The 27,928-nt window shown below is 48.0% G+C and overlaps 1 protein-coding gene across 5 annotated transcripts in view; it reads left to right on the forward strand.

The window, feature by feature from the left end:
* PLXNA4 (plexin A4) overlaps window positions 1-27,928 on the forward strand; it is a 703,772-nt gene that overhangs the window by 29,741 nt on the left and 646,103 nt on the right. For all 5 annotated transcript variants that reach the window (XR_007772140.1, XM_050936769.1, XM_050936771.1 and 2 more), the window contains exon 2: window positions 20,666-21,923. Coding sequence is in view for 4 of the 5 variants with exons in the window: in XM_050936769.1 (XP_050792726.1) it covers window positions 20,745-21,923 (1,179 nt within the window). In the remaining variant the exon portion in view is untranslated. The remainder of the gene's footprint in view (window positions 1-20,665; window positions 21,924-27,928) is intronic.

A 27,928-nucleotide genomic window follows, 5' to 3' on the forward strand; every position in this document is an offset into this window, starting at 1 on the left:
CGGCCCACTGGAGTTGCTAGGGTAAAAAAGTTTCCGACGAACGTGCACGCGCGGCGCGCGCACCTAACTGGAATGGATGTGAGCAATCACTCGAAGAAGAATAAAAAGCTTTTTCCAAACTGCTCCCCCCCCCACAATTTCTTTTGTAATCTAAATTGCTCAAAAGGTTCTGTACTACAATAGACAAAAAGTCTCCAGACCCTGCTCTGTGTGCGGTTGTCTTGTTCTCTCCTGAGCAGTCTTATTGGATGTCTTACTATGCCACCCATAATTAGCCGTTTCCCACGGTCTGGTCATTGCTGTGGCTAACGCAGAAGGTTATTGCAACAACTGCATATTCTTAAGCATGAAAAAATCCACCCACTCAGGAGCTCGGGGTTCAGAGAGCGTATTTGAAACTGTAGGACATGTTGCTCTGTGCTCAGAGCTTGTCGTCTCTTTAGAGGTCAATTCCTTATGCCGTTTGACCCATTCTTGGGTTCCTAATCTGCCTTTTGCAGCATAGATACTTCTGGAGGGGATTGACTAAGGGTCCCTCACATTCTCCCAAACCCTGTGCCATCCACTTTGCCGCATTTGGACTGCTAGGATTACAGAGAAACGGTTTTTATTTTTATGTAAAGACATTCCCCTGGATTCAGGTTGCGTGCCAGCTCTTGTAAGCAGGGGCGGCTCTAGACATTTCGCCACCCCAAGCACGGCGGCATGTCACGGGGGCGCTCTGCCAGCCGCCGGGAGGGCGGCAGGCAGGCTGCCTTTGGTGGCATGCCTGCGGAGGGTCCGCTGGTCCACCGAAGCCGCGAGACCAGCGGACCCTCCGCAGGCAAGCCGCCGAAGGCTGCCTGCCTGCCGCCCTCCTGGCAACCGGCAGAGCGCCCCCCGCGGCGTGCCCCCCCAAGCACGCGCTTGGCGTGCTGGGGCCTGAAGCCACCCCTGCTTGTAAGATGGCTGGGGGATAAGTGAGCAGAAAGCCAGGATGGAGGCAGTCAGCAGGGGGTTTATCTCTGAGGAGAAGGCCTGTAACAAGCATCTCTAACCTGGAGTTCAACCCAGCTTTATGGTTCTGTCTCCGATCTTTCCAAAAGCCCCAAGCAGCCAGTTTATAACCTTTACCCTGAATCTGCTCTCCAGGGAACAAAGGGTTAACATCAGTCAAGCTACTCTCCCCCCTTGCACTGGTGCTCTGGCACAGCCATGCAGCCACTGGGAGGTGTAATTCCCAGCACAGGTAGACAGATAGGCACTATCTCCGCTCGATCTAGCGCCGAAAACCAGCAGCATGGCTGTGGTAGCAGCATAGGCTAGCTGCCCGAGTATGTACAGAGGGTCAGGCAGAATTGTAGTGGGGTGGTTAGTTCATGCCACACTGCTATTTTTAGGCTCTAGCTGAAGCAGAGCTAGTGTGTGTCTATCTACCCATGCTGGGAATTGCCCCTCTCAGCTGTTGTGTAGAACAAACCCAGTGCCATGGCCTCTGCCCGTTCATTAGTTGTTTGGTGGCATTGCTCAAAGGTGCCAGTCAGGATGGCGCGAGGTGCTGTACAGACACAAACCTCTTGTGTTAAAACGCACACACCCGGCGAATATGGGGACTAAAAGGAGTTGGTGCACCAACTAAACTCGCACGCTCTCTCTCTCCCCTCTGCTACTCTTTGAACTGTTCCAGTCACCACTGTTCACCAACATGGCTTCCATTGGCAAATCCTGCCCTGCAAGAGCTAGCGCCCAAGATTTTCAAAAGCAACTAATCATTTTGGGAGGCCTAACAGGAGACCCCTTTAAGGCCTGATTTTCAGAGGGCGGGCGGGCGCACCTTGGCCATTGCTGCCTTGTGTTTCTTTTCTCAGTTCAGGATCCAGCTGTGCAACATGGGGGGCGTGGAAGGCAAGATGATCAAGTGAGTGCAGATTTATCAGAAGAGATGAATTTCCATAACCAATCCAGATCATGTAGGCCTCCTCTGCTTTACTTTGGGGGTGAGGTGTGCTGGAGATGTGGATGCAGAGTATGTCACAGAGGAAGGGTTTGTTTTTGACTTCTTGGTGCCGTGTAGAGACTCTCCATTCTGATGTCCTAGTTTTCAGCTGCTGCAGCATTTGCTTCTCTGCACAGGTCAGACCAAACAAACCACCAATGGAATGTTACCTTGTTTCCTGTAGCCGGTAAGAGAGAGAACTTTCTCTACTGAATAACCAGGGGCAGCTCTATGTATTTTGCCGCCCCAAGCGTGGCAGTCAGGCGGCTTTCGGTGGCACGCCTGCAGGAGGTCCGCTGGTAATGTGGATTCAGCGGCTTGCCTGCGGGAGGTTCACTGGTAACGTGGATTTGGCGGCATGCCTGGCAGAGGTCCGCCGGTCCCGCGCCTTTGGCGTACCTGCTGCCGAATTGCCACTGAAACCATGGGACCGGCGGACCTCCCGCAGGTGCACTGCTGAAGGCAGCCTGACTGCCACCCTCACAGCGAACAGCAGGCTGCCCCCTGCAGCTTGCCGCTCCAGGCACGCACTTGGTGTGCTGATGCCTGGAGCCGTCCCTGTGAATAAGAGAACTTTTTTAGTTGAAAGGAGCTAATTTGGTGGGGCAAGGGCTGGGGTAGTATGATCAACATTAGGCACCAGTGGACAATTGTCTTCTTACTGTTCATTCACTGTACTGCAGAGAAACTCTTGCACCTGTGTATTTGACAGTTTTGATCCCATATCATCACTGTTTGCAATTAAAGGCTTAACTGTGTGCACCATAGCCCCTATATGCAGACAGCTAATGGGGAGTCTTCCTTTGTGTGAGTGGTAGGGGCATGTGCTTTTGGAGCAAGGGGGAGATCTGAGTTTGGGCCAAAAGCATACAGCATGGTAGGAGCCTGGGATGTGGGATTGGATGAGCCAACGATACGGTCTGTATGGCAGCTGCCGTTCAGTCTAACTTTGTAACACTGGTCTATATCTTTTTGACAGTGAGGAGCAAGGCAGCAGGACCCCGGGTTGCTCTGCAGAGGACTACATGGTTCTATTATTAGCTTTACATTTGTTTTGCTGATAAAATTTATTTTTTAAAACTAGTAAGGAGGCAGCACTTGTGGGGAGATGTTCTCTGCGAAACTGCACCTGCTGCCCGGTGTCACAGCACCATTCCAGCCAGTGTTGTAGTCAGTTAAGCAGTCCTGCCTTCAGGAACAGGTACTGGATTTTCAGCCCCAACACCTTGCAGCCAAAGCACGAGTCTTACAGGGGTTAACTTCTGAAATGAGAGCAAACTGCAGAGCTGCTTTCAGATGTCCTCCTAGTCCTGGCATTTGCCAGATAATACTCTAATCCATCCGTGGCCACCTGAGACTCCACAGCTGTCACTAAACTGCATATCCTGGCTCCTTGGAACTTCACAGTAATGCTAGGAATTGAACTTGAATTCTCCTGCCCCTAAACAAAGGCACTCTATGGCTTGAGCTAAAAGAGGATCTCTGTCAGCTGTAGGGAGCTTATGATTAAAGGTTAATCATTTCTGATTGCAACCCATAGAGGGCAGTGGTACATGTGTGTGCGTGTGTGCGCACACACACTCTCTCTATCTATCTATCTATCAATAGATATTGATCGATATAGCTGGCTTGTTACCGCATTTGGCAATTCTATAAAGCTCTGCATCTTCAAAGCACTTTCTAAGCAGTAGCTACAGAATCCCACACTCCCGTGAGGTAGATGAAGTGTCTACTATCCCCACTTTGCAAAAAAGGGGTAAGGTGAGAGTCAGAAGTGATGAGATGCTGCAAAGAGTAATTCTCTACTAAATGTACTATGAGAAACAATAGGGCACATGGAATAGATGACTTCGTAGTTTTCTCTCTGTACATCACTCTGATGACCTTTCTAATGTGCCCATCACCGTGGTATCTAGCACCCCACCTCTAATTTCTAGGATTCTATGCATAGGTGCTGGAACTAGGGCTGCTCCTGCACCCCCTGACTTGAAGTGGTTTCCATCATATACAGGATTTGCAGTTTGGTTCAATGGCTCTCAGCACCTCCACTATACAAATTGTTCCTGCACCCTTGATTCTGCGGATGAGCAGACCCAATTCTAACATCCTCCACTTCAAATACCTCTCACTTCATGCACAACTGCCCTTCAGGCTGTGGGTAAACCAGAGACGAACAAAGCAGATGGTGTTTGGATCTGGATCAGGTTTGTGTTCGGTGGTGACATTTTGGTTGCACCTGAACCAGAACCAGAAAATAAGCAACTTTGTTCTGGTGGAGCTGACGCAGATCTGAAATAATTAATTCTCCTGGATCCGGAGATTCAAGCCCATAACCCTCCCTTTCAGTGGAAATCTGAAGGGACTTGGATTAGTGGTCCTGGTTTTGGTTGATCTGTGTTATACCCGTCTCCTTAGCAAAGCAAATCCTGCGAGCAGCTAAGCAATTACCTCGCCCTCGTTGTGGTTGCTCTAGAATGATTGTTGATAGCACCAAGTGTCTGTATGTGCAAACAAAGGGCCAGATTCTGAGAGGCTCTGAGCACCTGCAGCTCCTATTGATGTCTGAGGATCTAACCGGAGAGGATATTTATGAAAGGAGGGAGAATCCACTCTCTACAGATGTGCTTTGCAACGCAACAAGCTGCCTGGAGCATGGCATTGCAAGGCAGTCTCGACAGCGGCTCATTTAAATGTTTGCTTGTGTGTGGAAGGGCACATTGAAATCCAAGAAAGCTTTAGTGGCAGAACAGCTGGACGAGGTGACCCCCGGTGGAGCTGCAGCAAGAGCCCCAGGCCTCTCGGCACCTTATCACTTCAGGAAGCCTTGGAAGCATCTATTCAGGCTCTAAATTGAATGCAATGACCACTGAACTATTTAAAGAGTTCTCAGCAATGGAGTTCGAGTGTGCAATGTGCCTATTCTGCTGGCGTTGGCAAAATAGTTATGGGCTGGGCGGGGTAAGGTGTTTTTTTGTGTGTGTGTGAATTTATAACCCCGGGAGCCATCAGAATGAGCATATTTATAAAACATGCAGGAAGGAGATTATAGTATGTGGAACTGCATCGGTGGGAGATCTGTGTTGAGAGAGTGTGCGTATATAATGCACAAGTGGGAAAGTAGTGTCGTGGATTGGGCACTTGCCTGGCAATCAGTATGCTGCCCCCCACTGGGCCACACCCTGCCACAGAACTTTGGACAAGTCACTTTCCCTCTTTTGTCCTTTTTAGATTGTAAGATCTGGGAGGCAGGGGCCATCTCTCACTCTCTGTTTGTACGGTGCTTAGCAAGGAGGCCTTCTCAGCTGGGGCCTCCAGGGGTTACTGTAACACACACAAATGTATTATTTTAACTGGGGTAGAGTCCAAATATGCCATCAGGCTCAGAGCCCCATTGTGCTGGGTGCTGCACAAACACCTAGGAAGAGACAAGAGCCTATAGTCTAGTTCAACACAAGATGCAACAAGTAGGTATAACCAACAGTGGGGAGCCAGGCTAACAGTAACACACACACATGTAGACTGGCACTGCACAACCTGAGGCTTCCAAATCATGTATGTGGTTTCAAAATCTAAACACCCCCCCCCCCCCAAATATCAGCCATCCCATCTTGTCCTGTTTTTGGCTATTCTCAGTGGGCAATTTCTTGTAGGCGTCACAGGAAAAGTTGGTCTTGAATAGAGGTTTGAAGGAAGACAGGGTATTGCCCTTAAAAACAAGGTTGGGGAGGGGTGTCCTATGCATACAGGATATATATAACTGTATGTGTGTGTCTGTACATTCACTTTCCAACATCAAACACTCAAAGAAAGGTTAGGATATACCAGGGTTAAAACTGTCTGTGCAACTTTAATTCAGCTGTGTTGTATGTGTGCATGCATTATGGTATAGTTTTAAACTCCATGATCACATTCCCCACCCCCCACTTAAGTTTCTCTTACTGTATTGCTTTATACGTAGTTTCCTAAGTCCTTAGTAAAGCTAACTGGAAACTCCTCCACCCTCTCATCCCTTGGTATTCCAGTCTGGCTAATTAACCTTCTCCATGCTGTGGTCTGGGCACCAGAAGGGGGCACGGCGAGAGACTGTGAGTGCCACAATGGTCCCTGGCTGTTGGGAAGAGCAATTGTAGGGAAGGTCCTGCTCCGTCCCTGAAACCCTGCACTCGAGCATACTCACTTGCTCTGTTGGAGATGGTGCACATACAGCCCAGTCAGCATATAGAGGCTGTGAGGGGACAGAGCATGCTCAGTGCAGATGTATTCTTCAAAGACTTTATCTGCCAAACTCTAACAAGCTTCTACTGAGTGTATGCAAACAGTAACTTGGCCAAATTGGACAGATTTTCACAGGGAGGGCAAAAGGCGCATGTCTGATACCAGGGTGACCCCCTGCCAAACGTTGGTCTTTGATCCAAAGCATGGAGGTGCTAGAGCTTCTTATAGAAACATTAAAAAAAAATCTTACAGCTGATGCATTTTCCTCTAATTTTGTCCTCTGAAATGGCTGAACTGTTTTTAGTAAAGCTCTCCCTCCAGAAATTCAGCTCTAGAGGTAGATGCCCAACATGGAAAATTTCAGCCTGAATGGTTGTGCACAACTGAAAACAGGGTCTAATAATGGAAAATGTTAGGCAGCCTTAAATACTGTATAGGCATTGGTACTTTTGCCACTTGTGACACGCCAGAAACTTCCTGCATCACACTGTGTTCGCATGAATTGTATTGATTTGTGCAGAAATATATATAGACAGGCTCTCTATTATACTGTAAATATTCAGTATGTGTGCACATAATATGTAAATTGATCATACACAGTATCAATCTATAATCTCTCTCATAAGCTTGTCTGTATCAGTATAGCCAGTATTTGTCTCTTGTCCATATTTAATCCTACCTACATCTCTGATGTCTATTCCATTAGTATCCTAGAACATAGGACCCGGTGTCTGTAACCTTGGCGCAAGCGCTGTCCAGGCCAGTAAGAATAACTCCCCTTTGGCATTCAGACCCTGTGCTGCAGCTGGGTTTGTTCTTTACCTTTGGTTTGATGACATAATGGTTTGTCAGAGAAGAGAACTTTAAATGAGATTGTTGCCACCTGTTTGAGGGGACCCAGCTGCTCCACTGGCCGTGTCCTGGGGCTGGTTACCATAACCTTCGCCTTCTGTCCTCCCTTCTCTGAAATGAGGTAACAATAGTGTCGTGTTAGGCATTAAACGTATCAAGCCACATCCGCCTTCTCCCCCTAAATACCCGTGAACAGAGTAAAACAAGTTGAGTCCCTACTTATCTGAGCTGCCCAAATAGACTTTATTATGACTATCAGAAGACCACTTAGAGTCAATCACCCTTGCCACTGCCTGGCTCAGAATTGCTTCCCAGCAGGAAGCCTCTTCCAGCACAAGTACAGCGCTCTCCATTACACTTTACTCACCTCATTTCTCTTGCGTCTTGGGTGACAGCTGCACTGCCTTTGAGGTTAACTGTGACAAAACCCAACTGAAGGGAAAATCTGAGGAGAGGGATTTTTTTTATCAAACACGCCCTGAGGAAAAGTTCTCGAAACGTGCCATCTCTTGTTTTCTTTGGCCTCTGATGTCCTGCTCTCTGGGACTTTATCCCAAGGCTTCAGATGAGGGCCAACTTTGCTATAATTTGGTAAGAACTATTTTGTTCAATGCCATTATGCTATTTTTTTTTTTAGTATATCTTTCCTGAGCCATAATTTAATTCAGTAGGAGAGCCCCTTCCTGCGCAGTTCTATTAGAGCTGCAAAATTGAGCTGGAGTTTGGAACAGCCTTTCATTTAACTTTTAATCTGTGATAGTGCCCTGACCCCAGTCGAGTCAGAGCTCCGCTGCGCTAGGGGCTGTACAAACACAGAAAATGACAGTCTCTTCTCCAAAGACCTTACAGTCTAAATGACAAGCTGTGGCAGGTGGATGAGATGAACAAGTGGACTGGGGCAGAGAAAGCAAGGTGACAAAAATAGTAGTATACGACTTACCATGAAATGTATGGTGCTTCCAGTGATGATGGAAATATCACACAACAGCGTATCTGGCAACATTTTTGCATTCTGGGTCCCAATTCTAGTCAGAACTAGGCAATGCTGTGAAATAAAGCAAGCACAAGGAGATGATAAACATCTTCTAATCTCAGACATAGTGGCTACCATTTAAAAAGTCAGCATTTACCTGTAGCTACCATCAGGGGTGCTGGACCAATTTTTGTAGTAGGGGTGCTGAGAGCCATTGAACCGAACTGTACACCCTGTATATGATGGGAACCACTTCAAGCCAGGGGGTGCAGCAGCACCCCTCATTCCAGCACCTATGGCTACCACCCAATGTTATCCTTGGCATTCCCCTACATTTAGGGTGACTAGATAGCAACTGTGAAAAAATAGGAGAGAGGGTGGGGGATAATAGGTGTCTATATAAGGAAAAAGTCCCCAAAAACAGGATATCTGGTCACACTACTTACATTTAGAAGAGGAGAATTTTGACTTTTTAATGGCAATCTTTGTATGCTGAGTTCCAGTTCTGGGTGAAGACTTGGGATGGTTCAACTACCCCTTCTTTATGACATAGCACTCTTTCCTCCACGGCTCATTTGACTTATATAGGAATATGGGGCCAGTGAATCTGTGGTATCAGATCAGGCCATTGGTCCTGTTGGATCACCAGTGCCCCATAACTGATGCTTCAGAGATAATTGGAAACCCTGTCTAGATGAAGTTGGGCTTTGGTCTGGTAGTTAGTGCACTGGACTAGGATTCAGGAGATGTGGGTTCAGTTTCTCACTCCTTCCACAGACTTCCCTATGTTACCTTGGTCAGGTCACTTAGTCTTTCTGCCTCAGTTCCCATCTGTAAAATGGGGATAATAATGCATCCTTTCTCCCACCTGTTGTCTGTTTTTGTCTATTTAACACAGTAAGTTCTTGGTGTTAGGAACTGTATGGTTGGATATATAGTGAGAAACAGTCTGTGCCCTAATGGGATCCTGATCTCAGCTGGAGACTCTATACTCTACAGTGGTAAAAGTGGATTGGCTAGTTGTGCTGTGGGTGACCTTCCACTCTGCCTGCTATTCCAGTGCTGAGTTAATCCCATCTTCCTTGTTCTGCTAGTGCCCCTGCTTATACCAGTCCTTGGCCCTAAACTCAGCTCTATCAGTGCACCCCAGTGCTGCTCCTACCCTGCAATCTTTTGCCTCTGCCAATGTGTCTCCGTTACTAGCTCCATTACATGTCTGGGGTACTTGGGGAGCAGGCATCCCCTGAGCAGAGGCAGTCAGTGGCACTGACTGGGGAGGCAATTTCCTGAACAAAATGGGATTAGATTGGGAAATCCCCAAATGCCTATTCAGTTCTGAGCTGGTCCAGAATTCTCTGGCATTGTCTTCTTTGCTTTCTGAATCCCAGACCTGGAAGACAAGGAAGGCTCCCCTGATTTTTTTGCACGCAGTCTTCCCCACTCTAGATGTAAGGCCCAAGGCTACCACAGCTCGTGGGGTTTCTCCGGTAGCTCAGGCAGTAGGGACTTGTTTCATTGAGTATATGATTTGAGTTCCCCTTGTGGCTGCATGGAGTGGAATAGCTGATGACCACAAAGTCTCTGTGGTTATGGACTTACTTACTTACTTGGTTTCCCTCTGCCAGGATTTCAGGCAGGCAGCTGAAATATGGTTTGTTGTTATGGGGTTTGGCTCACTCGCTGATTTACGTGAGTATAGACTTCTGCTAGAGACTCGTGACTTCCTGATCTTACTAAAATTACAAAGGGGGAAAACATCCGCCCACCGGCACTAGACTGCAACGGCAACCTTGTCTACCAGCCCGAGCCAGCATGAAAAGAGCTGCTTGCTGAGTCATGGAGAGGCTGTAGGTTTTCTGAGTCAGATCCTCATGTTTGGCTTCCTTGCCATTGCTGGGAGAGCAGTGGTGTCTAGGAAGTGCTGTTCAGTGCTCCAAAAGGCTAACGTGCTCGGTTTGGCTGCTGATCTGAACTGCTTTGGCTGGGATGGAAATCCTGTGGAAGCCTGCTGGGTACTAACTGTCCGTATGGGCCCTGCTGCCGCGCACTAAAAGTTCCCTAGCAAGCTTTGATCTACTCCTGTTTCAAAGTGGCGTAGATCAAAGTCCTCTAGAGAATTTTTAATATGTGGCAGCAGGGTCAACAAGGACAGTTAGTGCACGGCAGGGATAGTGCAAGAGAGATTTGCACACCAGCTTGCTGCAGACTAGCTGTTCATATAGACAGGCCCTTAGACTGTCATTTCTTTGGGGCAGGGATTGTGATGATTTGTTTGTACAAGGCCCGCATCTTGATCTGGGACCTTAGGCATGACCATAATACACCTATTAATCTCTCTCCTTCCTGCCTTCCCAGTGTGGCTCTCTAAAAGTTTCACAGGTTGACTCCTTGCCTGAGGAGGTTGTGAAGGCTAGGACTATCATAGGGTTTAAAAGAGAACTAGATAAATTCATGGAGGCTAAGTCCATTAATGGCTGTTAGCCAGGATGGGTAAGGAATGGTGTCCCTAGCCTCTGTTTGCCAGAGGGTGGAGATGGATGGCAGGAGAGAAATCACTTGATCATTGCCTGTTAGATTCATTCCCTCTGGGGCACCTGGCATTGACTACTGTCGGCAGACAGGATACTGGGCTGGAAGGACCTTTCATCTGATCCAGTACGGCCGTTATTATGTGCAGTACCTCATAAGGCTGTTGTGAGGCTTCACTGGTTAGTGACTACACGGTTCTTAGAGATCCTCACTGCAGACAACTATCTCACCATTTCATGAAAGGGAGATCAAGAGATGGGAAGTGAATTGTCCAATGACTCATAGCGAGTCGTGGCAGAGCTTGGAGTAGAATCCAGCTTGCCGTTCTGTCCTTTAACCACCATGCTGCCACTCATCTCTGCAACTGATCTTGTTTCCAAAAAGATGCCTTTCAAAAGGTACTGAGAACAAGCCACCAAGATAGTCAACATTTTAGTCACCACCAACCCAGGCAGGATTTGAACTAACAACCTACTTTGGTGGTGCAAGGCTATTCTATCTATCTTTGGTACCTCTGTGACCCACATTAGTGTGATATCTGAGCTTCTGACAGTCTTCAGTGCATTTATTCTCACAACACCCCTGCGAGCTAGAGGAGTGAGGCACAGTCAGAGTGACTTGCCCAAGGTCATAGAGGAAGAATGTTGCAGAGCAAGGAATTGAACCTAGGTCTTCTAGTTGTGGGTTAGTGCCTGAACCACTAGACCAGTTGTTTTCAACCTGTTTATCATTGTGGGCCACATATGCAGCCCACAATGTGTTACTTGGGCCGCAGGTTGAGAACCCCTGTGGCCCCCAATGTCCCCTCTCAGAGCCCTATGCCCAGCACCAGCCCTTGCCCGGAGACCCCTCCACAGAGTGGGGCCAGGAGTGGACATCACTGCAGGGTTGGATGGCAGGGCAGCTCTGGACCCCGCTGTGTGGCAAGGTGGTGCAGCCCCAGTGCCCTGGACCCTCCACGTAAGGCAGAGAAGGGAAGGGCAGCCCTGCGGCCCCGGACCCCAGCCACATGGGCCCTGTGGCCTTTAGCACACAGCTGTGTGCTAACATGGCCTACGCATTGAGAACTGCTGCACTAGAGCATCCTGCTGTGCTCACCATAGTTACTGCTAGGACACCATAGGTATTGTAGTTTTTTTGCTGTAGTCTTTGGGGAGCACATTCCCTGAGGGTCACAGGACCACTCCAACTGTGACAGCTTTCCCTTCCAAGCATGAAGTGCGCTGCTTTGACCTGCCTTCGCTGATAGAAACCCAGAGCGCATCATTCATAAATGGAAAAATACAAATAAAGTCTGCATACAATTTTCCCCCTTTGGAGAAGGAAAGAAGCACACATGACCGACAATAATTGCATCGCTCAGTGACGACCTCTGGAGAGGGCTCAGATACTGAGGTGATGGGCATCATCCAAGAACCCAAACAGAATAGCCTTTGAAATCCATGAACATCATGGTGCATAGCTGGTGCTTTAAATGCCTTAGGAGTAACATACTGCAGAAGTTAAGCTCTCCATTTAGGACAAGCTGCAGGTTTTGCTGGGATGTGTTTTTTGCCACAGGCTCAAGAGAGAAAAGCTGCTGTAAAGTAGGATCCCCTCAAAGAGAGAACTGCCTTCAATTTCCATCAGGCAACAAACAGACTGCAAGTTCAGGGAGGAAGGATTTAGCTGAAGTTAGAAGCCGGTCTTTGTTGAGGAGTTGTTGACAATGTCCTTGTATGAGTTTTTACTCTATGCAACTTTCCAAAGAAAAGCCTCTGTCCATGGTAATCAGGGTATATTAAAAGAAGCCAGGAAAATGTTTAGCTGAGATTAAAGGGATTGTGTAGCTGCACTTGGTGCTGGATTGCTTCACAGCGACTCTGTTGCTGGGAGCCTGCCTAGTCAGCATACGTGTCCGGCCTCCCGTGTCCCTGGAAATGAATAGCTGTGCATGAGTGGAGCAAAAGTAAACAGTGGAATGCACTGCCAGATTAGTGCTGGGCTTCATTAACTGCTAAACCCATTCGACAGGCGTCTCCTAGCAGAACTGGGCACAGGCTTGAAGAGAACTCGCCGGATCACTCTGGTCAGGCTCTGTATCACAACGGAGACCTGACTCTCTCTCTAATCACAGACCAGTTGGGAGGCTGGAGTTGTTGGATGAGAACCCCCCTAACTCCTATGGTTGTGGGATGGTGTCTCGTTCGTATCCTAGATTCAAACCTGTCCTTTGATTTTTAGCACCTAGCTAATCTCGAACCCAAAGGGGTCTGTCTTGGCCCAGTGCAGCTGGAATATCATCAGTGATTGTTCTGGCAGAGGATCAGCCCCCAAGGGGCCCAAATCTCACAGCTGATCTTTCACAATCTCTGCAGTTGGATGGGACTATAATCAAGATCTGTTGATCTCATCTGTTTCCCACCTCTTCATACCAGAAGCGGGTGTGTGTCACAAAAGGAGGAACGTTGAATCTCCCATGTTTACGCCAGGGGGATGATCCAGCTGTGGTGGGGCAGAGATTCATGGCAAAGTTTACAATAGCCGTCAGGGGAAATCAGGGTTGGGCTCCAGCACAGACTGCTTTAAATCTGAGCCCCTGCCACAGCTTGTGAAGTGAGTTCAGTCTTTTGTGTGACTTTGGTGCTGCTGAATCCAAATCCAAACCCAAATTTTCCCCCTGCTTTGGCTTGGCACTCACCACACCCTGTGCAGTGCTCCAGATTCACATGCCAACCCCTTGCCCCCCCCTGTGTACAAACTGCTTTCGAATTCACCCTCTCCTTCCTTGGAGCTTGTTTCATTTTTCCCATTGAAACTTGCTGCGTTTTGAGGATGAGCTTACTATGCCAAGCAATCCTTGTGTTGTAGTTTGATATCACATGAGTTGCATGTAGCCCCATTGCACCTAAACTTCGCCCTCACCATGGGATTCGCTGACCTCTTCCCAGAGGGCTGCACGCTGTCCTGTCTTTGGAATCCCCCACTGGAGGTTCCTGAGGAAGAGCCTAATGGTATCCTCTAACCAGGGAGAGACTGAATGTGGGGGACAGATTGTCCTGCTTCTGCTACTGTAGGGTTCATTCACCTTCCTCCAAAGCAGCGGGTACTGGTCTTTGATGGTGATAAGACACTGCACTAGTTGGACCTTGGGTCTGGTCCAGTCTGACAATTCCTGGGTTCCCAGGTGCCATTTTGATGCACAATGTAGCCTCTGCTCTGGCGCAGCTCCCCTTTGGGGTGCAGAAAGGGTGAGCGATATCTTCCTCTCCTTCCTTCTCTGGCACCCCATGGAGGTTATGCAGGATCAGGGCCATATGGGCCTAAGGGGTGTGGCAGAGGGACTGGCTGCTCTGTCTAGTGGTGGCACCCAAGAAATAGTGTGAGCTGCTAGTGCTGCTGGATGCTTCGTTAGGTCTTGCAGTGTCCTCTTTGCTCTGGTGTGGGAGGGGTACGCAGAGGTAGATCAGGCCAGCAGAGCAGCATGTACAGGCAGCTGTCCCTGCACTGGAATGGCTGCAGCCTCCGAGGGGATGCCGCCCAAGAGACTCTGCAAGGGGCACCATGGAGAGTTTTCCATGGAAGAGGGCAATCTGCCCCAGCCCACTTGCTCCAAAATCCGGTGGGGGTGAAGAAGCATAGAGAACTCATCTCAGATTTTCCATTGAGCCCAGTGCATGCTGGGGAGCTTTGGGGGTATTGCTCAGTGCTGTGTGGATACCCAGGCAGCGCAGATGTGATCACTCAATACTGCATCTCAGTGTCTTAGCTGAGGAGCACCCAGTAACTTGAGATACAGTGCCTGTAATTTGCATATTATTTCAATGTGGACTACAGGTCCCAGCATGCACTAATCTAGCTTGACAGTCAACTTGGATCAAGATAGAGCATTGCATGCTGGGACATGAAGTCTGCACAGGCCACACCTTCACGCTTAGTCAAATCCTTAAGTGTGGGTTGCACTGTAGTTCTCTGCATGAGGCTGACTTGGGCTCTGGGTTTTTTGTTTTTTTTGTTTTCCCTGGTAAGCAAACAGATCAGGGGGGTCTCAAACTTCATTGCACTGCGACCCCCTTCTGACAACAAAAATTACTATATGACCCCAGAAGGTAGGACTGAAGCTTGAGCGTGCCCAAACCCCATTGCCCTGGGTGGTGTGGAGGGGCAAAGCTGGAGCCCAAGGACTTCAACCCCAGGCAGGGGGCCTGTAACCTGAGCGCTGCTGCCCTTGGGCTTCGGATTCAGCCCCAGGCGGTGGGGCTTGGGCTTCAGGCCTGGGCCCTAGCAAGTCTAAGCCAGCCCTGGCGACCCCATTAAAATGGAGTTGTGACCCACTTTGGAGTCCTGACCCACACTTTGAGAACCACTGGAATAGATCAAAGCCTGAATGCCAGATCTCATTTTCTGCTCCCTTCCTATCTTTTGTTTCCATGTTTATTTGTTTTCTAATCAGTCTCTTTCAGGCCCTGCGGAGTGACAAGCTGGGTATTCTTACTGCACTGTATTGTTTCTGTCTTCTCAGTGGCTGTAATTTCACCATCCCCGATGTGGGTGATAAGAATTTTGAGATGCACAACACTCTCTTTCTCTCTGGTGCCTCATCTAAGGAATGCTGCCCACTCTCTGCTCTGTAAATAACTAATTACAGGCATCCATGTCTCTGCCCTATGCTGTGATAAACACTTTGTTGTTTTTTTTTAATAAACCCAAACAATGACTGTAGCACCCAGAGGCTCCATCAGACTTTGGGTCCCCATTATGCTTGATGCTGTATATTTACATAGTAACAGACAGTCTGTGTCCTGAAGAACTAACAGACTAACAAGACAAAAGGTGGGAGGAGAAACAGAGAGGTGAAGGGATGTTCCCAAGGTCACACAGCAGCTCAGTGGCAGAGTCAGGAATAGACCCTATATCTCCTGAGTGCTTTCAGCTCTGATGTCCCTGTGCCTAGCACTCCCTCTTTTAAGACATCGGGTGTTCACCTTTGTCAACCCTCCTTTCTTTTATGAATCTCTCAAATCACTAAGTGTTGCCTGCCCCTCACACTGCAATAAAGAAACCAACCAAACCTCTAAGGCAGAACCTCCCCCAGGCCAGTCTGCCAGTGTATTTCCCCCTCCCCCCAACCCCTGATCTGTTTAGATGATGAACATCTCGGGCCAGGAGCTGTCTTGTTCAGTGACTGGCAGGGCAGACACTTATCAGACTACTTCCTGTATGTGAAGACTTTCCCTATGAAGTGCACTTTGTACTCTGTAAAAGTAGTTGTGGCATCTGAAAGTCAAGCTGGGTTCTTTCTGGCTTATGCCCCCAAGCTTCTACAGGCTGCCATGTGTTCTCCATAACCCCATGTAGCCAAGTTGTTTTCAGTCAGCTTGCCTAGCTGCTACCATGGGATGAATTTTCCTTTGCATTTGGACCGTAGCTTCCTGACCCAACCATGAGCTCTGTATAGGCAGACCTCACTGCAGGATTGGGGCCTTGGTTAACAGTGTGATGCTTGGCCCATGAGCCACCATAGAACCTGTTTCCTTATCCTGTAGCTGTGCTGACTTTGCAGGGCTGAGACAGGGGAAAAAGTAATGAAAACTTCTCTTAAAAGATGCCTTTCCCCTTATGTATTTCTAGTGCTCCAATCACCCCGGTGTCTAGGCAACCATTAGAAACACAGATTGTAATTCACAAGTGACAAGAACTAGTTTTTGGGGACACCGTGTGACATTTCAGAACACTGGGTCCAGCTTTCTCCTTTGAGACAGGAGCTGAAGAGGAATCGCTGCACAGGGACAACTCATCCCTTCGCCACTCTTGTCATAACATTTCTTCCCAGATCTGGACCTTAGCATCCAAAATATGGGTGTTAGCATGAAAACCTCCAAGCTTAGTTACCAGCTTGGACCTGGTATCGCTGCCACCAGCTAGGAATTATACAGTGCCTAGCTCACTGTGGTCTCCCCAAAACCTTCCCTGGGGGACCCCCAGACTCAGATGCCTTGAGTCTTACAACAAAGGGAAATAACCCCCTCCCTTTGTTTCCTTGTTACTTCCTCTCAGGCTCCCCTCCCTGGACGACCCTAGGAGATTCCCTGCTTCCAGTCCTGGAAACACAAGTACCAAGAGAGCTAATCTCTCTTCCCCCTCACCCAGAGGGGATGCAAAGTCAGGCTTAGTAAATCTAACACAAAGAGATTTTCCCCCTGACTTCTTCCTCCCACCAATTCCCTGGTGAGCTGCAGACTCAATTCCCAGGAGTCCCCACTAAAGAAAAACTCCAACAGGTCTTAAAAAGAAAGCTTTATATAAAAAGAAAGAAAAAAGGACATTAAAAATAGTCTCTGTATAAAGGTGACAATATACAGGGTCAATTGCTTAAGAAAAAAAGTGAATAAACAGCCTTATTCCAAAAGAATACAATTTAACACAGTCCAGCAACTACACACATGTAAATACAAAAAAAACAATATAAACCTATTGTCTTACTATCCTTGTACTTACAACTTGGAAACAGAAGATTAGAAAACCTGGAGATAGAAAAATCACTCTCAGAGCTGAGAAAAGGAACAGACCAAGAACAAAGGACTCACACCCAAAACTTCCCTCCACCCAGATTTGAAAAAGTCTTGTTTCCTGATTGGTCCTCTGTTCAGGAGTTTGGTTCCCTGGGTTAACCCTTTACAGGTAAAAGAACATTAACCCTTAGTTATCTGTTTATGACAACTCTATTCATCATAATAAAGATTATTGAAAGTCCTGCTTACAGCCCTGTGTGACTGGCTGGCTGCAGAGAGAACTGTTTCTCACTGATGAGAGCGAGAGAGAGGGAGTCTCTTGAACTTTGTTGTGTAAACTTGATTTTCAAAATATTTGTTGGACCAGAAGGCCAAAGTAAACATGCCTCAAGTAAACTCAGCATGACCTCTGCCCAGCGTGTGTCAAATGCAGCAGCTGGAAAATTAAAGGTGGGGGTGAGTGGGGAGAGAAATGCAACTGTCCTTTGTGAGATTTTTGTGTAAACCTGAATTGCGTAAATACTCGGAAAAGTGACTGTGGGATGCCAGATTTATTCCTTCTGTGTGGCTTTCTGGTGAGATCTGATCAGCTTCCAAGTCACAAGAAGATAGGCCAGACCCTCAGCTGATGTAAATCATAGGATATCAGGGTTGGAAGGGACTTCAGGAGATCCTCTAATCCAGCCCACTGCTCAAAGCAGGACCAATCCCCAGATCCCTCAAGGATTGAGCTCACAACCCTGGGTTTATCAGGCCAATGCTCAAACCACTGAGATATCCATCCCCCCTATTTATAGCTTCATTGATGTTAGTGGATTCACACTAGGTGTGGCTCTAGCCCAGTCGTTCTAAGGCCTTAGCCGCACCTTCAACTCTCTGGGATCCAAAAATCCTGCTGTGTTCACCTTGCCACTTGCAATCCTTGGCACCAGATCTCACCACCCTTGTTTCATAATTAACACCATTTATATCAGTGGAACAACTCAGCATGAGTAGGGGTGGCAGAGCTTTGCCCTTTGAGATGGGTTCCAAAGGAGTTTTGCTTCTGCTCCTGACAAAGAGAAAAGGGCCACTTTGTGAAAGTCTGACCCAGGCTTTGAACAGCCTAATGTTCAGGGGTGTGTGCTTTGTGACTGTCTTTGATTTGAAGCCTGCTCTAATAGTTGCCTTTAATAAGACTTTTGCGCTCAGCACTTAGCTGAAAGTTCTGCATGTGATGTGTGAGCCAGAATGAAATCCAGCTCAGTCTCCGGTAGCTGTATTAGCTCTGCACGACTCAAAGGACCTGAACTAGCTTTTGTTAAATAAGCAGCTATGAAGAGGAGGAGGTGCAGTTTCACGGGTCCTGGCTACCATATGTCTGTCCCTAATGCGGGTTCGGTGAATTTTTTAATTGAGAGAGGAAAATTAAGACCAGACAGACTGAAACTTCAAAACACCACATGGCCGTTTACTAACAGGGAGAAAATCACAACTTGGGCTGGGGAGGAGCACTTCTACCAACTAGCAGTATGATTAGAACAAGAACTTTCACACAACTTGAAGCAATCTATTTACATCCATTAACAAGGAACCAAATAATTCAAAATTATCTGCTCTTTAACAATCAAGGTAAATCCACCAAATTAAACGAACTGTGCGCACATTAACCAAATATCATAAAATACACCAACAATAGCTATTAATACAACAATTCAACTTTTCATATGCCATCTATACACACTTTATACCGAATAACAACAATATACAGTTCTGCACCAAAGAAGGGAGGGAAAAAAGAAGAGACAAAGCAAAGCCCAGAGTATTCACAGAAAATTAGAAAGCGAGTACCGTATTCCAGGCGCAGCTGAACCGCAGTACAGACACCAGACGCGTACCGAATCCGTAATCCGTAGAAGAAAACTTTGAAAAAATAAAGGTCACGTCCCGAGCCGGCTATATCCGGAGGAGACCCCTGGCTGAAGGGTTGAGCAGGTCCGTCAGTCAGTACGTGGATACTCCTGCAGATCCTGGCACGAGGCATGGTTTTATTCAAAGGCCCTTTTACACTTGTCAAAATCTGATTGGTCCCTAGCTCCGTCACCTTTCAGGTCCGAGCTGGCGCCCTCTACGTAGATAGAATCTGCACACGGCACACTAGAAGCTGCACCCAGCACACTAGCATGGTTTTGCGCACAACCCTAATCTGACCGTTTGAACTGAACTACGATTGGTCAGATTGGGCCCCTCTGCTCACGGCACGCTGGTGTTATGCACACAGCACTAACCTGACCCCTGGGTGACCAGGCAAAAAGAGCGGGAAACCACACACGGCACTCTAATGTTGCACACCGCACCTTAAGATTGCACACAGCACCACGGTGTTGCACACGGTACCAGTGTGACCTCTAGATGACCGACAATTGGCCATACAGACACCATGTTAGAATAGAGGCCTTAGGACTGCGACACCATACAAATGCAACTATGTCAGGGAACCCAGTAACAATGGAGCTGTCTTCAAACATGGGTAAAACAGGGTTCTGTCTCCAGGTAAAGAGGAGAACTTAGCTGTGTGTTTAAAACCTCTGCCAGCTCACAGCTGTCTCTTTAAACCGACACAGTCAAAGCACCCTTCAGAGTTTGCAGTGATGCAGAACAATTGTGTTGGGAAACTCCTTTACATGCATAGTGTAGACAAGCTAGAAGGACACAGAGTGCCAGTATATGTATCATCTTTGGCAGCACTAAAAACTGCAGCTCCAAGGGGTGAAATGGAAAGGTTTGGGTTCCTACTGGGGCTGAACAGAAAACAGTTTTGTTTCATGAAAGATTTCAAGGTTTCAAAATTTTGATTTCATTCTGATGCAGAAAAAAAGTTCCTGCCCTATCTGATTTGGAGCATGGACCTAAACCTAGTGTCCCATGTCCTAGGTCAGGGCCAAAAAACAGGCTATAGAGTCAGTGTCTCTTTCTAGCTCTCTCCTCTCTGGTTCTATGAATATTTAATTTATACAAAGTGGAACAGCACCAGGAGAAGAGGGAGGGAGGGACATTGGCTCTATTAGTTACTTCTAGGTAACAGGTGACTCTCTATCAGAGAGAAAGGGTGGTTAAGGCACTGACCTTGGCTACAGAAGATCTGGGTTTAATTCCTATCTCTGCCTCCCATTTCTTGGGTAAGTCACTGAATCGCTCTTCTACTCAAGTTTCCCGTCTGTAAAAAGAGAACCATAATTCATCCTGTCTTGTCTGTCTGGATTGTAAATGCAGGGACAGGAACTATGTGCCTATATATATTGCCTAGCATAATGGGACCCCTGTCAAAGCCAGGGCTTCGTAATGCAAATACTCATCCATATCTGTGGCCATTAATCCTTTACATTATGCTTACTTCCAATGCATTTCTCTATTGTGTTATGGTGTGTGTGTGTGTGTGTGTGGCTGGTTATTAATCTGGCATGAGATTTCTGCCAGTCTTTTCCTTCCAGGAGGGTTCCTTTGTGCTGGTTTTATAGAGCGAGAGCAGAGATGAGAAAGGTGGCATTAGCAATTAAATATGCTCTGAGGATGACATGGTTTTGAAGGCTGGAGGAGTGGGAAATACTCCATAGTAAATATACTTTTGTTTTCCTCTCCCTTTTCTTGTAGGACAAAATCCACGAAGGGACTTTGAAAACACTTTCCGCTCTGCATCCTCACTCGCTTGGGAATACAAAACTTTCTAACCATGTCGGCGGCCATGTGGAAATGGACTTGCCTGATTTCCCACCTGCTCCTATCTCCCATGATGTCATCCCTCGCTAGGCAACAGCCGCCTCATCCAAAGAGGCCCTTTGCCACTTTCCCTGGAGAGCAGGCAGAGGGGACTTTTAACCACTTGGTGGTTGATGAAAAAACTGGGCACATTTACTTGGGGGCCGTCAACAGGATCTACAAACTCTCCAATGACCTAAAAGTTCTGGTGACCCACCAGACTGGTCCAGATGAGGATAACCCAAAGTGCTATCCTCCCAGGATAGTCCAGACTTGCAATGAACCCTTGACTCTCACTAACAACATCAACAAGATGCTCCTGATAGACTACAAGGAGAACAGGTTGATCGCCTGTGGGAGCCTTTACCAGGGGATCTGCAAGCTCTTGAGGCTGGAGGACCTCTTCAAGCTGGGAGAGCCCTTCCATAAGAAGGAGCATTACCTCTCTGGGGTAAACGAGAGTGGCTCTGTTTTTGGAGTCATTGTTTCTTACAGCCACATGGATGACAAGCTGTTCATCGCCACAGCCGTGGACGGCAAGCCGGAGTACTTCCCTACCATCTCCAGCAGGAAACTCACCAAGAACTCCGAGGCAGATGGGATGTTTGCTTATGTCTTTCACGACGAGTTCGTGGCCTCCATGATCAAGATCCCCTCAGACACGTTCACCATCATCCCAGACTTCGACATCTACTACATCTACGGCTTCAGCAGCGGCAACTTCGTCTACTTTCTGACCTTGCAGCCTGAGATGATCTCCCCGCCTGGCTCCACCACCAAGGAGCAGGTCTACACCTCCAAGCTGGTCCGGCTCTGCAAGGAGGACACAGCCTTCAACTCCTACGTAGAGGTGCCCATTGGCTGCGAGAAGAATGGGGTGGAGTATCGGCTCCTCCAAGCAGCCTATTTATCTAAGGCAGGTGCCATCTTGGCCAGATCCTTGGGTGCCAGCCCCGACGACGATATCCTTTTCACAATCTTCTCCAAGGGGCAGAAGAGGAAAATGAAGTCCTTGGATGAGTCTGCTCTGTGCATCTTCATCCTGAAAAAGATCAATGACCGCATCAAAGAAAGGCTTCAGTCCTGCTACAGGGGAGAGGGGACCTTAGATCTGGCCTGGCTCAAAGTTAAGGACATTCCCTGTGGCAGCGCGGTAAGTCATGTGTTTAACCAGCCATGCTGAGCTCCACCACCTGAGCTACTTCACGTGGCTGTTTTGTACCAGGACAGTGTGGCCTGCTGAGTAGACCAGAGAACTAGCAGTTATAGCTGCTGGGTTCCATTCTAGGCTCTGCTACCAATTCACCATGTGACTGCTTTGTGCCTCAGTTTCCCCATTTGTATATTGGGGAGTATAATGCTTTCTTACCTCACAGCAGGGATGTGATTGTTAAAGAATTAGTGTAAGGTGCTTTGAGATGTTCTGAGGGAATCTGCCTATTTACTTAGTTATTATTCCACAAAATAATTAATTAGGGATGAAATTCCACCTCCATCCAGAAGACCAGCACAAATCCTCTACACAACTGAAACCCTGACCACTTATGGTGGCACCTCTGGCTGGAATTTTACCCCAAAAATCTTAATTTGAGGCAGAGTCTAAACTAATTTGCTAAGTGAGATTGGCTAAGAAATGGCTTGATATTTTTTTAGGAGTCTGGAACATAGACCATTAACCCACTGAAGTCCCCAATTCCCAATGCAGAGCCACTTCTGCAATGTCTGTGCACCAAAAAAATGATAAGGGAATAGCTTGAAGATCAGAGCTAAATACTACAAAATTCAAGGGGAAGATTCGGGAGGGAGCGGGGAGGTGCTTGGGTTTATTCTGCAAATAAGCCCAAGCATGCTTGTGTTGACTGATCGTGTAGGCTGCACTTGTTGGGATCTGCCTCAACCCAGGCGGTGTATTGCAGCCTTTGATACACTGTACTGAAATCAGCAGTACAGCGTGCACTGCATCAGGGCTGCGTATAATAGTTAGAGTGTCGTGCTTTGGTTTTTCCATCTTAATTAGCTCCATCAAGTGAGAGGCAAGTTCAAGTCTGAGCAAAGGGAGAATGGAAAACACAGTGTGCTTCCACTGCCCCCCAGTCGAATGGCAGAGTTGGAACGTGAGCACTTAATTTGTGCCTGGGCTTGCATTGCTGAGCCTGGTACCTCAAGACTTGGCAGGCAGTTCATAGCCCCGGCACCTCTGGGCTTGCTGTATCAGTTATGAATGTAAAATAAGTGCCAGAGCTCCGGCGCCTCTTTCATTGCAAACTAAGCCCTGTGGAATGCCCCCCAGTCAGGTGGCAGACTTGGAATGCCTCCTCTTTGATTCGCACGGTACCCACCCCACTTTCTTCTGGGGAGTCCCCATTTGGTTCAATGGCAGAGAAATTTAGTCTGATTTAGTTTCTGTGGGTGGTTTCACAGGATGCTTAGGCCACTGGCAGCGTAAAGGCGCCTGAAAGCGGGCAAAAATCCCATCTCTGCTCCTGGTAGAAAGAGGCCTTGGTGTAAATGAGACTCAGGCTTTCTCTCTGAATTGGATTCCTTCTGCCCATTGGAGCCCAAAGCAACCCTTCTGTTGACTCCAGTGGGAGAAGGACCAAGCCCAGAGGTACATCTGGGTTTGATTTTCTGGCGCGTGGCTGTTTCAAAGAGCTGCCTTTAGGTTGAAGCTGAGTACTTTCCGCTGGGGTTACTTGGTTGGACCGCTAAACCTCCCCACACAGGGGACTCCTGCAGCGAGTCGTGCTGGGAGTTTGGGACGCTGAAACAAAACACTGAACCTCACTAACCTCATCATTTCAATGGCGTTGCTAAGCCATAAAAGGGACAGTTAGATCCCTGTGGTCCCTGTAATGAGTCCTTGCCGAAAACAACTATTAAATTGTATAGGAGAATGTGAGCAAAGAGTTGGAGGGAGAGCATGGCCTAGTGGTTGGAGCAGGGGACTGGGACTCTGTTCCTTTCCCAGCTTTGCTCTGTGACGCAGGCAGAGAAAGCTGCCAAAGCATTATTGGGCCTCAGTCTACATCTGTACAGTGGAGAAAGTGCGTAGACAGCCCCGAATGAAAGGCATGATTCGGAGTATTGTTCGACTGTGAACCCTTATGTCCAGAAGCACTTTGCTCTGGAAGCAGCCCTCTTGATTTCAGTGGGCTGCCCCAGGGAAAGGTACTAACTCCTCAACTTAAATACAGCTGGCAGAACCCATCCCCTAAGCCTGGAACATATAGTCTTTCAGTACGTGGAGGTGGCTGCAGAGATGTCTGGGATAGACGTCTCTCTAGGGCCTTCTCTCCTTGGTGATTTGCCCCAGTTACAGCCCTTGTCAGCCATCCACCAGCAAGGCTGCATGGTTGCAGGTGTAAAATGTGTCCACAAAGCAGCTTTGCCTGTCAGCACAATGGGAATTGAAAAGTGGCGGGCTACACTGCTGCCTCGCCATCAGAAACTGAAGTCCCCAGCCTGGCCAAAGGCCTCGACTGACCCATGGGGTGGGTGGTGAGAAGCTCTGGGAATGCTACAGTGAGACTGACAGAGATTAGGCAGAGCTGGGTGGGCTTTTAAGAGATGTGGTCAAACAAAGGTCTTGATTTTTTTGCTCTCCTGTAGTAAACAAAGAGTTCATTCCTAAACCCTACAGCAATAGCCCCCCACACTGTAGACACATTGCCGTGAGCTGGAGCGCAGGGTACTGCTCCTCCGGTCCCATGTTTTTCGAATAGGGCAGCAAGCAGTTAACAGAAAATCCGAGTCCCCTCCCCCTGCCTTTTGGCTGCTTCCTTCTTCTTCCCCGTGCAATGGTTGTTCACAGCCACGACCAAGTTCGTGGAGTCTTATCAATGAGCCATCCCGACACGCGGCAGTAACGGGACTTCAGCATGCACACGAATAATTACAGAGCAGACAGGGAGGGGCGTGCTGCACTTGACTGCTCCAGCCAGTCAGAGCGCCTTGCTGCTGAGCCAGAGTGGCAGCTGTGACCGCTGGCATCAAGCGAAATGAGCTGTTGAGTTGGTGACTCACCTGACCTGTGTGCACCAAGCCTCATGCTCATCGCTTGGGCAGAAGAAGCTGGGTCTGAGTCTCTCCAGCTAATGGCCCTAAGGCTTGGGCTGGCCTGGCTTGCAGAGTGAATTGGAGGCAAAGTACCAGGTGCCATTGCTTACAAAATATCTCTCTCTCTCTCTCTGTGTGTGTGTGTGTGTGTGTGTGTGTGTGAGAGAGAGAGAGAGAGAGAGAAGGGGAGTAAACTAACCAAGAGCAGGGGGGTTTTGGCAGCACAAACTTACTCATCAAGTAAAGTTTTCAGAAAGGGAAGAATGAAGAACAGTAAATAAATGGATGAATGAAAGATAGTGCACGTTCCTTCCCTTTTAAGGGCAGAAGGCAGTAGTTACTCATCTGCAGCATAAATCAGGGAAAATTGGTCATTTTTTATGACTGCTCAGTGGCTTTTCAAACAGACAGGCATTATTCACTTGGTGATGAATGGTTCCAGGTAACGCTGCAGCATCCCCCTGTTCCGTCAGCACTGTGTACATATGAGATAAGAATAACTTAACGTTATAATAATACATTTGATCCCACAATACTCAGCGATCACATCACTGATCACTATCTGTAACCCACTCTGCTAACCCTCCTTTGCCCAAGGACTGTAGGCGCGTTAACTGCCCACCTCACCTTGAACAGTCTCTTGGGAAATCTGCTTAATGGTGTGTCATAGACCCTCTGTGGCTAGCAGCTACAGGCAGAGGGTCTCTTGGGAAATCTGCCAACTCCTGATCTGTTACACCCTTGTACTGAGCGATGACATTGTAAGTCCCTTTCCCGGAGCTGAAGAAGAGCTCTGTGTAGCCGCAAAGCTTGGCCCTTTCACCAACATAAATTGGTCCAATAAAAGCTATTACCTTCCCCGACCTCATCTCTTTTTTTTTAAATGTTTCATTCGTCACAATTATTTGTCACTTTTTAAATCCAAATGTTTATCAAAATGATTATTGACATTTTCCATGTATAGCGAAGTTTGGTAGGCGCTCCTATCATTTCAGTGGCTGGTTTAATAACAATTTTTTGGTGGAAAAAATGCATGTTAAAAACAACCACCACAAGTAGGTTTGCTTTTTAAACCGTGTGACAGGGAAACAACTTTGAACTTTCAAAAAGTTTCATGAAATGTAATTATATACCTATGGGGGCTGCGGGGAGAGAGAGAGAGACCAGCTCTACTGCTAAGGAGTTTAGGACAGGAAGTGAAGAAGAATCTCTTCTTCTCTGATAGAAACTATAGGAGGCATGCACGTCTGTGACTGTAATTGCTCATGTTCGGATAACCCAGCATAACAACTGACACAGAATGAGTGTTTGGGCCAGGAGTGGAGAAAACACCCTAAAAATGTGGGGGGGGGCTCACAGGAACCTGAACCATGCCCCCACTCCCTGCAGAGCCCCTTCTCCCACCTTCACACTGCTTCCCCTGGCCCTCGCATGGCCTCTTCCCCCTGAGGTCCCCTCCCACACTGCCTCTTCCTCCCCCAAGACCCCCTCCCCCACTCGCTCCTCTCTGCCCCATCCTCCCGTTGCTTGCCCTTACAGCTGGTAAAAAGGGGAAGGCAGTCATAGCCATTCCACTTTTAAAAGTGTGTGTGCGTGGGGGGGATGGCCTCCAGCCCCCCCGTTCCCGTGCCTATGGTTTGGGCATAACGGATTTCCACAGGTTTCAGGTGCATTGTTTCTCTCTCTATCTCAGGTACTTATAGGACCCCCATCGCTGTCGTATTTGAGCACCTCCAATCTTTTAAAAACATTTATCCTGCCAAGTCCCCAGTGCTATTTATCCTCATTGCACAGATGGACACTGAGACACAGAGAGACTAAGTGACTTGCCCGTGGTCACATAGGAAGCCTGTGGTAGAGGAGAGAATCCAAAACAGGAATCCAGAGTCCTAGGCTTACTCCCTAACCACTGGACTATTCTTCACAAGATTTAAAAGCTGGGTGCCTTCACCCACCTGGGAAATGCTGGCACCTTGAGCTACCGTGTGCTGTTGCTTTTATCCATATTAAAAATCCTTAACTTATTTTAGGGGATGCCCTTCAGGATCCCACTCATCTTCCCGTTTGTCTTTCCTTCTCTCCCACTGGCTGAAGCCCATCAACATTATTGCTCCTAAGGATCAATGTTTTGGGGGGAGCCTCCTCTAATGAGCCTCCTCCAACATCTCCTGGGGCAGCCTCCCCAAAGGGAGGATACTTCCCAGAGCAGGGTGCTAGTTGGAGTCCATTCCCCATTCTGTGGTACATCTTCAGGGCCCAGTGGAGCCGTCTATGGCCCATTGCTGCTGGGAACAGCCAGGTGGTCTGCTGCCCTGAAACACCAGAGCTGGATGGGATTGTAGCAGAAGATAGCACTGGTGTCATAGCACTTGCTTTGGAGACCCCAGGGGAAGGGAGGAGATGACCTGACTGGGTGCTGGATGGGGATTGAAACCCAACCATGGTGTCTGGGGTGGTGGTGTGGAAGGTTTCCTCCATTGATCCTTGCTATTCTGTAGAGTGAAGGAGTAAGCTCAGCCGCTCACCCTGGCAGCCAGGTCTTTTCATCTGTCTGATTGGATTCTTATTTTTCACAAGCTCCCGCTTGATGAACTGCAGCATAACAAAGCCGAGTGCCTTAAATGAAAAGGTGTCACCTTAGCCACTGCCGCCAGGATACTCTAGTGAAATATCTGTCCAAGGCAATCAAGCACTGGCCCTCAGCCACCACCTGACTGCTGCCTTTTGTGTGTATTTTCGTTTGTCTTTTGGCAGGAAATGGAGTTTGACTGTCTAAATTACTGTATTCAATCTCTTCTTGTTTCTTGTGGCAGCCCTGGACAAAAACCTTTCTGAGCTCAGGAGCTCTCAAAGGGTTGTACAATAATTTCCCACCACCGTAGGATAGTGGGGCTTTGGGGGGCATATCTAGGGGGGCTTCGAAGTTATTCTCTGGTGAGCGGCTTGGCCTGGTGAGCTAAAGAAGTGTTCGGATAGCCTCTTAGTCTGAGGGATCAAAGTGTGAGTCACAGGGAGGCAGAGTTGCCAGGTAGTTTCTGCAGAGGAATGGTAGTCAGGACTCCTGGGTATATTCCCAACCCTCGCACTAACCTTTTTATGTGA

This window comes from Gopherus flavomarginatus, chromosome 1, assembly GCF_025201925.1.
Source record: "Gopherus flavomarginatus isolate rGopFla2 chromosome 1, rGopFla2.mat.asm, whole genome shotgun sequence".
NCBI lineage: Eukaryota > Metazoa > Chordata > Testudines > Testudinidae > Gopherus > Gopherus flavomarginatus.